This window comes from Montipora foliosa, chromosome 4 (assembly GCF_036669935.1).
Source record: "Montipora foliosa isolate CH-2021 chromosome 4, ASM3666993v2, whole genome shotgun sequence".
Classification (NCBI taxonomy): domain Eukaryota; kingdom Metazoa; phylum Cnidaria; class Anthozoa; order Scleractinia; family Acroporidae; genus Montipora; species Montipora foliosa.
In genome coordinates this window covers 28,187,015-28,202,014 of record NC_090872.1, presented here as the reverse complement: position 1 = coordinate 28,202,014, position 15,000 = coordinate 28,187,015, and the positions used below count along the sequence as shown (strand labels likewise).

At 38.6% G+C, this 15,000-nt stretch overlaps 1 protein-coding gene across 1 annotated transcript in view; it reads right to left on the bottom strand.

Annotated features, from left to right (window-relative positions):
- Positions 1 to 1,129: 1,129 nt before the first annotated feature.
- The window catches only part of LOC137999147 (uncharacterized), a 22,857-nt gene continuing 8,986 nt past the window's right edge, over positions 1,130 to 15,000 (bottom strand). The window contains exons 3-5 of the mRNA XM_068844990.1: positions 9,437 to 9,672; positions 1,944 to 2,063; positions 1,130 to 1,352 (exon numbers count right to left, since the gene is read on the bottom strand). Of these exons, the coding sequence (XP_068701091.1) occupies positions 1,230 to 1,352; positions 1,944 to 2,063; positions 9,437 to 9,672 (479 nt within the window). The 3' untranslated portion in view covers positions 1,130 to 1,229. The remainder of the gene's footprint in view (positions 1,353 to 1,943; positions 2,064 to 9,436; positions 9,673 to 15,000) is intronic.

The window sequence follows — 15,000 nt, the reverse complement described above, 5'->3', positions numbered from 1 at the left end:
AACCTTTGACTGTCGAAAACTTGACTTCGAGAAACAGACCATTGCGGTATGCGATAAGAGCTCAATCATTGAATATAATGCTCTTCAGTTCAATGCTCGAGGATTCTGTTTCGCGTAGGCGCAGCCATTGAGAGAACAGAGAGCTTTAGCAACGACGACGGGAACGGCAACGAGAACGTCATCACAAAACATAAATTCTCATTATTGTAATCACTTCATGACTATTCCAAGTTTTTTTGAGCGGCGCTTTTTGTAGGGGAGAAGATGAAAATTTTTCTCCAAATGCTGACGTCCTTCTTAAAACCTTAAAGTTGGTCATTTCACGTTGTTGTTTTGCTGACGACGTCAAAGAAATAGACAAAAATGAAAAACGCACGTGCAAAGCGTGCCGGCAAAGCTATTGTCTTTGGCCACTAAATATGCAAATTTTGACGTTCTCGATGACGTCGCCGTTGTCGTTGCTAAAACTCTCTATTTTTCATAGATCGAGGGACTGAAGGGAGGGGAGGGGGCGGGGCATTCAGGGTACAAGCTGAATTTTCAATGGACCTCATTAGCTTGGACGTTTTGTTTTCCCATTTCAGACAACGTGATGTTACTCCAGGGAACAGTTTCTTTCAAATGTCGTCTTCTGCACGTGCAGATGTATGCATAACTTATGTAAAAAGAAAAAGAAAATTCCCTTGGGAACATCACGTGGTCTGAAATGGGAAAGCAAAACGTACAAGCTAAAGAGGTCCATTAGCGAGTTACTGGTCGTTGGCTGTATCAAAAGATTCAACGAAATTTCATGGTCTACATCTAAAAAAACTGCATAAGTGAGCACATAAAAGGCAGAAATTTCGAACGAAGACGATTTGGGCAATCGGATGGTCCCATGGCAAGCATGTGATTGGGTCAATCAATCTCCAAGAGCAAAATCACTGTCTTCCCCCTTTCAAGTCTACTCGACCCAAGAGAAGCGTCGGCGAGCTTCCCACCGACTTCCTTTCCCTCAGATTCTATGCTTCATGATAAAATTTCGCCGTCCTTACGTTTTGTACCATTTACTATTATTTTGAAGACGTGCTACCGCACTAAATAAAAAAAAAAAAACAACAAAAAAAACAAAACATAGGGATGCAACATAGATAATCCAGTCTTTAGATTTTATTGTTCGACCCTAGCCTTTTATTTTATTTGCACCGACGGCATGATTACACTCTATGAGTCATTTTCAGAGACAATTTTCATGTTGAGCTCTCGATGCCTTGTACGCCGCATTTCTTGATGCCATCGAGGCAATGTGTCAAATGCATGCCATCTTGGGGTATTTTCCCGCATTCTTTCGCAGCCCTAAAGAGGCACTTGGACTACAAAAGAAGAAAAAGGAAAGTTACTTCACCTAAGTTTTAATATTTATGGCCCGACTAAGAACTATTTCCCTTTCCTATGCTGGTGGTCCGTTTTACGGATATTTTGGGTTTCGGTTGTATAGATAGGAAAAAACCTGAGCACGCCAACTAAATGGATACTTATGATCATGGAAGAATGCCGACGTGTATATCTGCCTCACAAAGTTTTCACAGACCGTCATATTTTTATATTTCTTTTTGGGGGACGTTACGTTTATTTAGTTTAAGTAATCATTCATTAAGGCAGTTTTTCCGACCCACCGGTTGATACCGAATTCATTGACCTCTTGACGAGGTTTGACCTTTTCAAATAAGTCCAGAGTGCCTTACTTGGTTGAGGAGTAGCGCTAAAACGATTCAACATGTCCAGGTAATGTCCTATTTATCCAAAAAGGACATTACCCGGTCCGTGACAGCTATTTAATTGATTGACACTCTCCCTCCCCATTTCTTCCGCCTCTGGACCCCCCTGAGTTCGTCCTCTCCGCTCTACTCCCCTCACAATCCACCCTATCGTCTCTGCTTTAGTCAGAATCTGAATGACCTCACCTTTTCAGCGTACTCGGGCTTCTTCCACTCCGGCATATCTTTCTGGAATTTTCTCATACATCCCATCGAAGGTTTGAATCCGTTACTGGCCATACAGTTAATTAGATTTGTCACAGCCATCTAATAAATTAAAGCCAAAGATATCATCGTTAATAGTAATTCACGAGGTGGCTTGTCTGAGGAGGTTAAACTTGATCATTTCAGAGCTGACTGAAACAAGGGTAGCTGACAGTGGGACCGGTCAAATTAAATCCATAAACTGGAAAGACAAATGGCTCCTGAATAGATAACCTGAGATCGCTTCGATCGAATCACGTCGGACTAGACTCTATTTAAAGCAATTATTTTTAGCTGCGGACATGGAATACAATCTAGTGGGAATCGTCGATTGGCGTTTGAATATATCATAGTTGCACAGAGAGTGCGGTTCTTGACACCAGGATCTCTTAATTCCACTCGCGGCCATACTATCTTAATTTAATATGCTATTAACCGAGATTTAGTAGAAACTTAATAGTAGACTGTTAACGCTAAAATAATCCTAAAACGAGATGCTTCCGTGAAGCATACACTGGGTTGCCTGTGGTACGTGTTACAGAAAATCAGAAAGCACTGAATTGTGTGGTATTGAACTACAGCATTCCAGTCTCTTAACAATAACAAATAAAAGAGAAGCGAGAAACATTGGCTTCTGTGCTGACATGTTGATAATTTTCAAGTTGCGTCACAACTTCTTGTCACCACAAGTTTAAGCGTGCCTTCTGAGCATCTGACAGCTTTGTAATACCAAAGTTCACTAAAGTTAATCCTATCCGGCGGGATTAGTATCTGGATGGGAGACCAAAACAATATACCCCTCATAAAACAGAAGCATCGGACCGAAAATACTATTAACGCTAACAAATGCGAACTTAGCAAGGTACAGATTTTGTTAGCTTGCTTTATGCAAAACAAGACCATCATTCTAAAAGCTTATTCTACGCAAAAAGTAGGTTCTGGAGGTAATTTTGAGAGTGGAAATCAAGGTTACGCGGCAGACGGCAAATTCAAACTCACGATTTAATTAAGTTAACACACCAAAAAGGCGCTAACCTCATTTTGACAAGAAAATGCTTTACTATTGCCATAAAAACTATCCAGTTAAGCTCGCACATCATAAAACATGCTGAATTCATAAAGGCCACCTTTTCCAGCGAACCATTTTTTGAAACAAACAACATATTTGTTATTATAGGCAAAACCCCCTTCTATTTCGTTACGTGCGTGAAGAGAAGAAACTCAATCGTGTCAAATATGCGCAATATTGCAACAAACTAAATTTCAGGATCAAACCGTTTACATGAAGAACGTTTTCCTTGAATAATGAAGCACAAAATACACGACAAGCTTTCTTTCAAATAATTTTTGGCTGTCACATTTCCAATTATTTTTTTTACCTCAGGAAGACTGTGCAGAGTTGACCACAGATCCACGAAAGGTCTTTGATTCGTTCTCTGTCTTTGTTGAACCCATAAGTTACCAGAGAATTTTCCATTTGGTTTCAGTGTTCTACATAACAGCACACTTGGTAAAATATTATTTTAGAAATACAGCTCACTTTGATTTCGGCTCGACGGGCGATAGATTATTGTTGAAGTCCATTACTGGTCGCTTTTGAGATTCCAGGTGTTGGTTTTTCACCGCCTACCTAGTTTATCCAACTGACTTTCCATTATTGAGCTCCATAAGGGTATATTTTGTTTAAGGATCCACTAAAACGCCATTCGCGTTACATGACTTTCGACGCCATTGCAGGCTAAGTTAATGATTCTACTGTGTCCACCAGAGAAATCTACGCATTTCCACTACTCTCTCGATCCTAAGAAAATACGCGCAGAAGGCTCGATGCACAAAGACACCACTTACCAGGGGAGTGACAGGCAAGACTTTTACCGACACGGAAAAAAAAAAAAAATAAATAAAACAACCAAATCCTACCCACTTTCCGACTGGGATTGCCATACTGCCAACCCAGTAATAAAAGTGATAAATTGCTTATTTCTCTAAAGGAGACGTTTCGACGTTTCTTAAACTATTAACAGTTCAAGTCATACCAAGAATCAGGAGACTTCAATTCCAAAACTAGGTCTATGTAAGGGCATTTTTACAGATCAAGCTATTTTCAGACGAGTTCAGGAACCCATCAGTAGAATCCTCCATCTTCCACTTTGTTTTTTTCCTAACCCATCTATTCTTAGAACCACTTTCGCGCCATTCGTTGTCATGGTAAACGTCAATAACAATTCAGTGGCCAATCAGCGCTGAGGTCTCTCTAATACTGCAAACTCAGCAGAAAAACATGGCGGACCGAAGCGGTGAAGAAAGCGAATCTCAACTATCTATTCACGTGAAATTATACTTCTTCAGGTTTGCAATGGATCATGGAATGTGTAACCTTAAAATTGTCGAATGGATGCCAATAAAAATGAGGATAAGGGAACGGGGGGGGGGGTGTTTTCAAAACTTTGAGTCTTGTTTCCTGCATTCGGTCGCCATCTTGGATCGCCCCTTCATGCGGACCACTTAGGGAACATCTTTGATTAGCGCTGCGAATTTAAAAACGTTGTTTCTAAAAATAGATAGGTCGGGAACAACACTTCCTCACCGAGGAAGACTTGTGATTAGCGGGAAAGGCTTGGTTTTGCGGGAAAATCAATCTAAAAATAACTCGATCGGTAAAAACGCCGTTCCACAAAATACAGTGAAGTTGTACGCTCCAGGCCATGGGCTCCTACAAGAATTGATTATGAAAATAAATGTGAAATAACAATTCAACCTCCTTCACTTTCTCTTAGAAATGAGAAATGGAACAATGATACAAAAAACAAAACAACAACAATTCTCGTTAGGGTCAGCACTTAATTAGGACATTTCCGAGTTCACGTCTGCCTCCTCTTCAAAGCGAGTCTAAGTGCGAAGCTTTTCTAATGAAAATTAGTTTTCATTTATGGAGCGAGTTTGAATCGAGTGTTGTAAAACCAAAATCAAAGTGATTACTTTGGCCAATCAAAAAGGACGAAGACAATCCAGTAAATAAATCAAAACGCGAAGTAATTACACGTAGCCGACACAAAGCGCGGGAAAATGTGCACGCGCGAGTTACGATTGCTTTTGGTTTTACTTCTGATTGGTTGAAAAATTGGCGCGAGAACTTTCAACATCTACATTCACCTACATTTAGATATGTCGGTAAAAGTCGCTAGACATCACACCAACGTTTAAGAATGTAACAAAAATTAAAATAAAACCAATGAAAATTAATGTACTAAAACGTGAAGTGAAAAAATAAACAAGGGAATAAGTAAATGTAAAAATAACTTAAATACTAAAATCACTCAGTAAAATACTTAGAAATGTTAGTCTTAAATGTCTCTAGAGAATTACTTTCAACAATGCTTTTCGGTAGTTTGTTCCACATCCTTAGGGTACGTGGAAAAAAGGAATAAAAATATACATACTTTGTTGCATTAATGTTTAAAAATTTATAATCATGACAAGAACGAGTTTTGACTCTGCAATTGCTATGCGGGCGTCAGTAACTATTTTTATCGAGATCAACAGTGCCATGGAACATTTTGTACATCAAATTTAATCTGGCTATTGTTCTCCTTGTTTCAAGACTGAACCAACTTAAGTCCCTTAACATCCCAATAACACTATCTGTAGGTTGGCAGTTGTTTGAACAGAAGCGCGCGGCTTTCTTCTGCACACGTTCAAGAGATGAAATATCCTTTTTAATTTGGGGGTCCCAAGCTTCACAGCCATACTCCAATTTTGGACGAACCAATGTTGTATATGCAGTTTCCTTTACTGATCGTGGACAGTTCCAAAAATTTCTTTACTTTGCTTGCCTTACCAGAGATGGACAAGACATGCTGGGACCACTGAAGGTTGTTTGTCAAGGTAACACCTATTGTAGGTAGGACACAGAATCAACCTAGTCAAGTGCAGATCCCTAAAACACATATTTCTTCAGAGGAGGTGACTTCTTGGTAGAAATGCTTATTATTTTACACTTGGATGGATTTAACTTCAGTTGCCATCTGTGTTGCCAGGGTTCCAGCTCGAATAAATAAGCTTGGAATCTATTACAGTCGTCCTCGTCGGAAATTATACCGTATACGAATGCGTCGTCAGCAAAGAGCCTGACAGAGGATTGTAAATTCGCTGGCAAGTCATTTACATATAATAAAAGCAATAACGGGCCAAGAACTGTACCTTGCGGAACACCAGATGTCACCATGATGGATTTTGATTTGCTTCATCGCAAATAACTGATTGAGTGCACCCTATTAGGAATGACTCAAACCATTTAAGTAAGTTCTCTCGGATGCCATAGTATTCAAGTTTACGAAGTAGACGCTGGTACGGAACCTTGTCGAAGGCTTTGCTGAAATCGAGTATGGCGGCATGGACGGATGTATGGTCTTTGCTAAATCATGGGTAGTTATTATCAGCTGAGTAACAGTTTTTCGTTTGGCTCTAAAGCCATGTTGTACATCAGTGAGTATCCGTTGGGGGTCAAGGTGTTTCATGACGTGGCTATGAACAATGTGCTCAAGAATTTTAGATGCAATACAAGTTAATGATATAGATCTGTAATTACAAGGGTTTGACTTCTGACCACCCTTAAAAACTCCGCACACATTGGCATATTTCCAATAACTGAGTGAAGTAATGCAAAACCCAAGCAATTCGCTGATTACTTTTGACACTCAATTGGACTCGCTTTGAAAAGGAGGCAGACGAACTCGGAAATGGCCCAAAGTGTACACCCAAAGGAGCTAAGTTAGACATCTTTTTTTTTTTTAACATAAGGCTTATTTATTTTATATATATATAATTTACTATTAAAGGAAAAAAAGGGTAAACAGTTACAAAATAAAACAAACTATTGAACAGAAATAGAGAGTACAGTAAATTACAGGTATATGGTGGCTAAATACAAAATGTCTGAAAAGTGCATTGATATCTTATATTACGGTAAGGTGGAACTGTTACAAGTATATTTATTTGCAGATATGTCTATTTGTTTGATTGTCGCTCAATGTGAAGGGGGAAAAGGGATACTGCGAGACTAACTTTTCTGTCTTACTCTACTTTAAACGTTAGACATCTTTGATTAGCTTATTATTGTCTATTTTTCATTTCACATGCATTAATTAACTTCTTTACACTACTGTTATGTAATTTCTCTTTGGATGTGATAGTGATGTGGACTTTAAATAACGTCGAAATGCCGTGTTGTAAACTTTTTAAAGTACAATTTATCACTTTGATGGATTTTAAGAGTATTTTTCCGTTTCACTGTATCAATATTATAGGCACAACTGCATTGTTTAGATCTCTTAAATACAGATATCTGTCTACCAACTATATCAGCTATATGTTTTTCAAAGTTCAGGTTTTTCGGTGTGCAGTAATGAGAACACCTCAGTAAGATTTTATTGCAATTCCGTTGCTTGCGTTTTTTATCCACAACTAGTGAAATTTCAATCATTCATTGGATCCGGTAGACTTTGCATGGAACAAAGAGTAGAATAGAAAACCAAAACAATCTACCTACTTGAAACGTTGCGTTCTCGGGAAACAAACACTGACTGGCTAGATGATTTTATAGTTTGGACGATTAGGACAGGTCAGCCAAAAATTTTCTTCGCCGAGAAAGAACTAGCTCGTAAAATAGACGTCATGAATTTTCAGTCCCTGAATGTTTCTGCACATTTGCATACTTTCAGCTTTCAGCGACTGCAGCGTGATAATACTATCTGTAACTTTTTGAAATAATCCGAACATTAAGTAAAATTTGCAGAAGAGTTTTATGGAACACTGCTCGGTAAATTGTGAAAAAAAAAAAAAAAAAATGCGGTTTGTCTCACGTGAGAGCCCGGGCTGACACAGTTAGGAGTCCTTGGACTCTAGGCCTGTAAAACATGCAGCTTATTCGAAACTCTATCAGGCTCAAAGCAGAAGCCCAGATAACAATGACTCACTTTCGATTTTTTCTTACAGTCAACTGGATTGTTATAAAATCTGACAAAATGAGTGAAAGTACCGACAATTGTTGTTTCTTACTTCCTTGCTTGTGGCTTTATTCGTTGGAGGCTCGTCATCCAATTCCCACTCTGCAAAATCTTCAAGGTCACTGAATTCTCCTTCTTCAGAGTCCTCTGCCTTATTATCCACGATCAGGACAATAAACAGAAAGGAGCAAATGACGAATTTCATGGCTGAAAGATCCTCAATTTCCCGGACGAAAATGGAAAACGCGGCAATTCGTTACGGAGGATCAGGAGCGCAGTCCGAGTCGCCTTAATAGATTGAGAGCCTGACAGGATTACCTTATTCTTCCGTTTGCACAGCTGAAGGTGAAGCAACCCAAACTAATTAAAAAGCGATCACAATTTTAAGAAATTTCACCCTGAAACAAAAATAGGCTCCTAAAACATCTTTTCTTAACCATATACTGGAATGAATTAATGTCATTAAAAAATTGCAAAACAAGCTTAAGTCTGGATTTTTCTTAGTAGTGAAAATAACATAAAAGAAATCAGAGACAGCCCATTTATTTTCATGTCGTAAAAGTAACGAATGTTATAAAAATAGTTGGAGTTTTCCGTAATTTTGTTTCAGCTGTGTTTAAACAGCGAACAATGAAGACGCTTTATAAAACAACGCGGCCATAAAAATGTTGTGGATGCTATAATTTTGCATTAGTTATTAAAACGAAACCCATGCTTTAACAAGTTTTGGCACGTAATTAGACACAATAACAGTTACAACGTTGCATCTAGCCGCGCACACTAATATGAAAACGCACGGCGGCTTCATGATAACTGCTCCCTAAATACGACAACACGACGAGTCAATAATAGTTAACGAAAATTTTTGATCGCAAGGAAACGGAGGAGGTTTTGTTGTAACTTTCTAAATGACAATGAAGTGAAGTCTTCTACACTAAACACGAAAACGTTTCTCACACAAAACACTGTCAGGAACAATCGGCTTTTTCAACAGTTTCATTTATGTTATTGAAAAATGACCATGTACCTTTTACGGGTTTTATTGTACTTTTTTAATTGGTGTTTTTTATGATTAATTTTGAGTGTCGTGACTATTTCAGAGGTACTTAATTCAGTGATGATATGGCTAAAGTGCAAGTAATTTATGCAGCCGGATCGTTAGCAACCTTGTTACACATTATAGTGATGGGAACATATACTGATACAACCTTACTGCTCGCTAAAAGCCAATGTCGACGTAAATAGTAAGGGGAAAATAAGGGGAAGGGGGTATTGTTTGGCCTTTGTTGTAATTGCTGTCCAAAAAGGAAGAAAGTTGAGAAGTATCTTGATGATTGTTGTCCAGGATTGCGGGACTTGACAAGTAGCTGCAAGCGTTTTTCGCGTTTGCCGTATCAGAAACGGCTGACTTCAAAGCTTATGAAAACAAACCTCTCTAACGGTAGATCTCCGGCGTCTTCTCGCTACTTGTGTAACATTCCCACAAAACACTTGCACTGTGTCCTGTGAACATGTACGAGTGGCATCAATGCACAACTGAACAAGACGAGCAAGACTAATAAAACTTGCTTTTATGTTAACTTGTGTGTTAGGGTCGTTACAATCTCCATCGAAGTAGAATAAGGCCGGGAGTTGTCCCATCTTCAGTTGGCCAGGAGTATTCGTTACTGTTCGAAAAAATGAAAAAAAATGGAAGATTATAACTTTGACAAAAACAGAACCTTTTGATCTGAAGACAGAATCGTACAAATTTGCATGACTGTTACTGGTTTCGGTGCGTTTTGTGTGAATTAGACATAGCTAGAAGCTCCACAAGCGTACACTGGGTTGCCTGTGGTACGTGTTACTAAAAAACAGAAGGGACTGAGTTGGGTGGTATTGAACAGCAGCGTTCCAGTCAATTTTTTCAAGTTGGGGGTCAATAAGACCATTTAAGGAGTCACCCAGCAGTCGTGCCAGCAGAGGCCTTTTGGCTCAAACCTTCATACGACGAAAAAGATCTTTTTCTGAGGTTAAAAACCTGGCTACCAGCCTGTTAATCATTTGTCAGAAAGAAAAAATTCCTGCCATCTTTAGAAAAAACAGGCACGCATCGCGTACGTGTGGTAGTAGAGTAACACAGCGCTTTATTCCATATTGTCAAATGGGCTGCGTTTTGTCCTCCACGATATTCAAGTTCAATATGTAGCTGTAATAATACACGATATTGTTTTGGTATTGTATATCATTGTCGTGTCATGGTAAAAGTCTTAGGTAAATAGTCCCCTGAGAAGACATGTGGTTACTAGCAAAGTAATAAACCCAGAAAGATTGAAGAAAATAAAAGGGAATCGACAAACATTGGCTTCTAGGCTGACATGCTGATCATTACAAGTTCCCTAATAACTTCTTTTTACCACAAGCTTAAGCGTGCACTCAGAGCGTCTGACAGCATTGTAATACAAAAATTCACTGACGTCTAACCCTATCCGGCGGGGTTAGTATCTGGATGGGTGACCTAAAAAATGTACCACTGCGTAACAGTAGCATATTCTATTTTAACATCCAGGGACCGGTTGTTCGAAAGCCGATTAGCTTAATCCAGGGTTAGCGTAAACTTTTGTTTCATGTTTTAAACTTTTTGGTGAAAGTTTCTTTTGCTTATTTTTGTTTTTCAAGATTGACTTCTTCTAATGTAAGTTTTGCCGAATATCAGCATTGAACAGCATTTAGGAGTAGAGAATTCCTCCTCGGTTAATTTTTAATCTAGGATTAGCGTTAATCGGCTTTTGGGCAACCGGGCCCAGAAATGCGAACCAAGCAAGATACAGATTTTGTTAGCTTGCTTTATGCAAAACAAATATTGATGCAAAAGTAAATAAACATTGTACACAGTTTTTAGGAAGAGCAGAAGGAAGTTTTCAGGACGGTCAATCGAGAGAGAATATTCTGTCATCTGCGACAAAATTTACGACATGAGTCAATATTAATTTTGAACCGCGAATATGAAAAGTTAGCATCAGCGAAAGACATTTTGCGAGATTTTTGCTACGTTCAAATTTGTTATTGTACTTTTGACTGCACAAGTAAATCGCAAAATCGAAAGTGGCATCGAATTCAGCGGGCGCCGTGATCAAGTTACCGCGGCGTGTTTACTCGCGAACTGAAATAGTGAAGCATCTGCGTCAAATGATGGCAAAATACTGGGTTTCTGTTTTTGTTAGTTTTTCGGTTAGATTGCAGAATACCCGGCCCACTAATTTACACGTCATTGAATAAGAATAAACTTTATCGTTTTCTGACTCGTTCTTACAATAGGCCCTAACAATTGGGCCTTGTATTCTGCAATTGATCCGGTGTCAGAAAGCAATTAAATAAATTTCTGACAGTTCACATCAAACCCTTTTCGAAAGAACCTTGACCGTAAATAATAAAGCACAAAAGAGACAACAAGCCTTCATTCAAATAATTTTTCACTGGCACATTTCCAATTTTTTTACCTTTGCAGAGTTGAGTACAAAATGTAACTTGCCAGACAACTTAGATGCGACTTCAGTAAACACTGTGATGTATTCAAGACGTTCGATTCCTTCAATGTTTGTTAAATCCATATGAGAATTGCCATTTGATTTCAGTGTTGTATATAATACCAAGGTAGTAAAATATTAGAAACAAAGCTCACTTGATATCAAACGGCGAAAAATGAAATTGTTGTCGAGGACCATTACTCGCCGCTTTAATTAAAGATTCCAAGTATTTACTTTTCATCCAATGGACCTCTTTAGCTTGTACATTTTGTTTTCCCATTTCAGACCACGTGATGTTACTCTAGGGAACAGTTTCTTTCAAACGTCGTCTTATGCACGTGCATATGTATGCATAACGTAGGAAAAAACAAAAGGAAAATTCCCTTGGGAACATCGCGTGGTCTCAAATGGGAAAACAAAACGTACAAGCTAAAGAGGTCCATTGACGTTCCATTCTTGAGCTCCATGAGGGTGTCTTTTGTTTAAAGATCCAGGTTAACAAGGTTAACAAGAATTCGTGAAATTTCCAATTGTTACCGGAAGACTGTGCAGGGTTGAGTACAAACAAAAAATACAATCCGTCTTACAAACCATACAATATGCAGAAAAATAAATTTCTCAGTTCAAGATTAAAATCTTTTCTAAACAACCTTTTCCAAAGCACAAAATAGACAACAATCTTTCTTTCTAATAATTCTTCACTGTCACATTTTCAATTATTTTTTTACCTCAAAACTGTGCAGCTTGACTACAAAGTACATAAATGCACGCAACTGAGATACGACTTTGGTAAACACTGTGATACATTCAAGACGTTCGATTTCTTTTACACCCACACTGAATTTCCCACTTGCTGTCAGTGTTCTACATAACAGCACAGTTTGTAAAGTAATATCAGAAACAACGCACACATTCTCATATGCGACCACAATTGTTCTCGAAGACCATCCCTCGTCGCTTTTAAGATTGCATAAATTTTTTTTCCCCCGCATGTTTCGTTACTCCAATTGACGTTCCATTCTTGATCTCCATAAAGGTATATTTTTTCCACTAAAACGCCATTCGCGTTACAATGTCTTTCGACGCCATTACAGGTTTAACAATTAAATGTTCTCCCGTGTGCACAAGGCAAATCTACGCATTACCCCAGCCCCCTCAAACCTAACAAAATACGCACAGAAGACTATGCACAAAGACACCACTTAGCGGGGGAGTGACAGGCAAGACTTTTCCCGACACGGAAAAAAAGGTAAATAAAAAACAGAAAAACCCACGAAATGAAACAGAGATTCCGAATAGGTTTGGCAACCCAGTAATAAAAGATTGATTGAAGCAATTAAAGAGGCCTGGCAAATAGCTTGAGCATTTGCTTCAATATCCGTTCTATTCTGTTGAATAGTGATGTTCACTTGAAATCTTTTGCTCCCCTTTTCAACAGTGTTAAAACATGTTGAATCGAAGTTGATTGGACGTTGAATGAGTTTTAGCTGTGTACAGCCGCCCGCTCTCCGAAAAAAATAATCGGAAAAGAGCGTCTGTGATTTACCGTTAGTAATCGTATTCCCGAATAATTTTACATACATTATTAAGTCATCTACGCTGACCAAAATTTGCGTGCCTCATATTTCCTTGGAGCTAAATTCACAAAATGGTGGTCAATGAGGTGGATTTCAAACGTGCATTGAAGAACGTCTCCGATAGTTTTAAGATACCTTGGCCCTATAGCATAGAAGCACTCTTTAAAGGAAAGGATGCATTTGCACAAATCGTTGCCGATGAGCTGTTATTTTCCTCAATATGTCCACATCTCAAATCTTCCAGGGCAACTGGCTTTGTAGATTGTTCTTGAGAATGGCTAGGCTGGTCCGTGCAAGGGGTTGGGATTAAATTGACTGGTAAGGGATAGCGGGAGACGTTTTCGAGTGGACAATCTTTTGAATAGTGCTATATTCACCTCGTGAAGATTCGTCAGGAGCACTTTCGTTTCTTTAGCGCTGACAACAATTCCTACAAATGTACGTAGAATCGATTTCCACTTTACACTCCATAGATAATAATTCCGCTCGTACTTTAAAAGAAAAACCTCTATGACCATCAAAAAGATTTTTATTAGTATTTTTTACCGTGAGCAAAGTACACACGAACTCATCGTAAAATCTCTCACGGTGGTTCTCACGGTGTCGATGTGGAGAAATAAAAATAAAAACCAATCAAAACTCGTTGTTTCGATGATGTAACGATCGATGGGTGATAACCAATGAAATAATTTTCCACACATTCCTGGTAAAATCACGTGGTATTGAACACAATTATCAACGGTAAATCACAGACGCTCCTTTCCGATCTTTTTTCAGAGAGCGGGCGGCTGTACACAGGCTAAATGAGTTTAAAAGCATTTAAACTTTGCTTCGACAGCCATTCAACATTTGTTTTGTTTTCGCGAATGTTGAATGAAGTTGAAGCCTTTTGCTCCCCTCTTTCAACATTGTTGGGTAAATACGCGTGCGCACTAATCGGTCTCTCAATGATGTATTCACTGGCGAAAAATGTCTGCGCATGAGTCGCGCGATATGTCACGTGACGCGTTTCCGGGACGATCATTGGCTTTCGTGAAAAAAACACTCCCGAGGAGAACAGAAAAATGGCTGCCTTTTGAGAATCGGTAGCTTGTTGGTTTCCGTTCTTTTTAGAGCGATCAAGGCCAGTTTTAACGCCAATTTCAAGTGGAATGTATTCTTAGAGAACGTCTATGTTGTGTAAATCGTTTAAAAGTCCAATCCAACGAGCATCCTCGGAAAATTTGCTCCTGGAAAATTTTATTTCGTGGGAAAAGAGCTGCGAAACAGGTGAGTTTTTTACGCAATTTTTGATGTGGAAAGTTTGTTGCCACCGGGTACAAAAAGTTACTGTAATGTACAGAAAGGAGGATTCCTAAGGTTTCCGTTCATGTGTGAATTGGCTTGTACCAGGTGGCAGGGAAATGGTAATATTGTTCAACGTGAAGGTTATTTTTTTCTGCGTTACACCATACGATCGGCACCTCTACATGAATGATCAATGATTCGATCAGATATGAATTTGATTTTGACTGTGATTGTCTCATTGGGAACATAACCCTAGTATCAAATATTTTAAATAGCTGCTTTTAAGGTCATTTATATTCCCTTTTCTGGTGAATGTCTAAGTTATTATACTTTTTAGCAGTCACAACTCAACGATCCTTGCGTTCAAGTACATGTAGTTACCAAGTTATGGATTTGCAATTAATTTGAGTTTAAAATCAAAATCAAAATCCATGTTAGTTAAAATAATTTTTGGAAGAACAGACGTGTAGGTACAGATGTATATAGGTATCTATAGATTCAGGTTTTTTTAGACTATTGTTTTCTGGAAGCATTAATGATGTAATTTTGGTTTTAGGGGACTGTCATGTGTTGTTGGATCAAGGAAATTCTGTTTTGAGTCAAGTATGGTTGACAGTGGATAGTT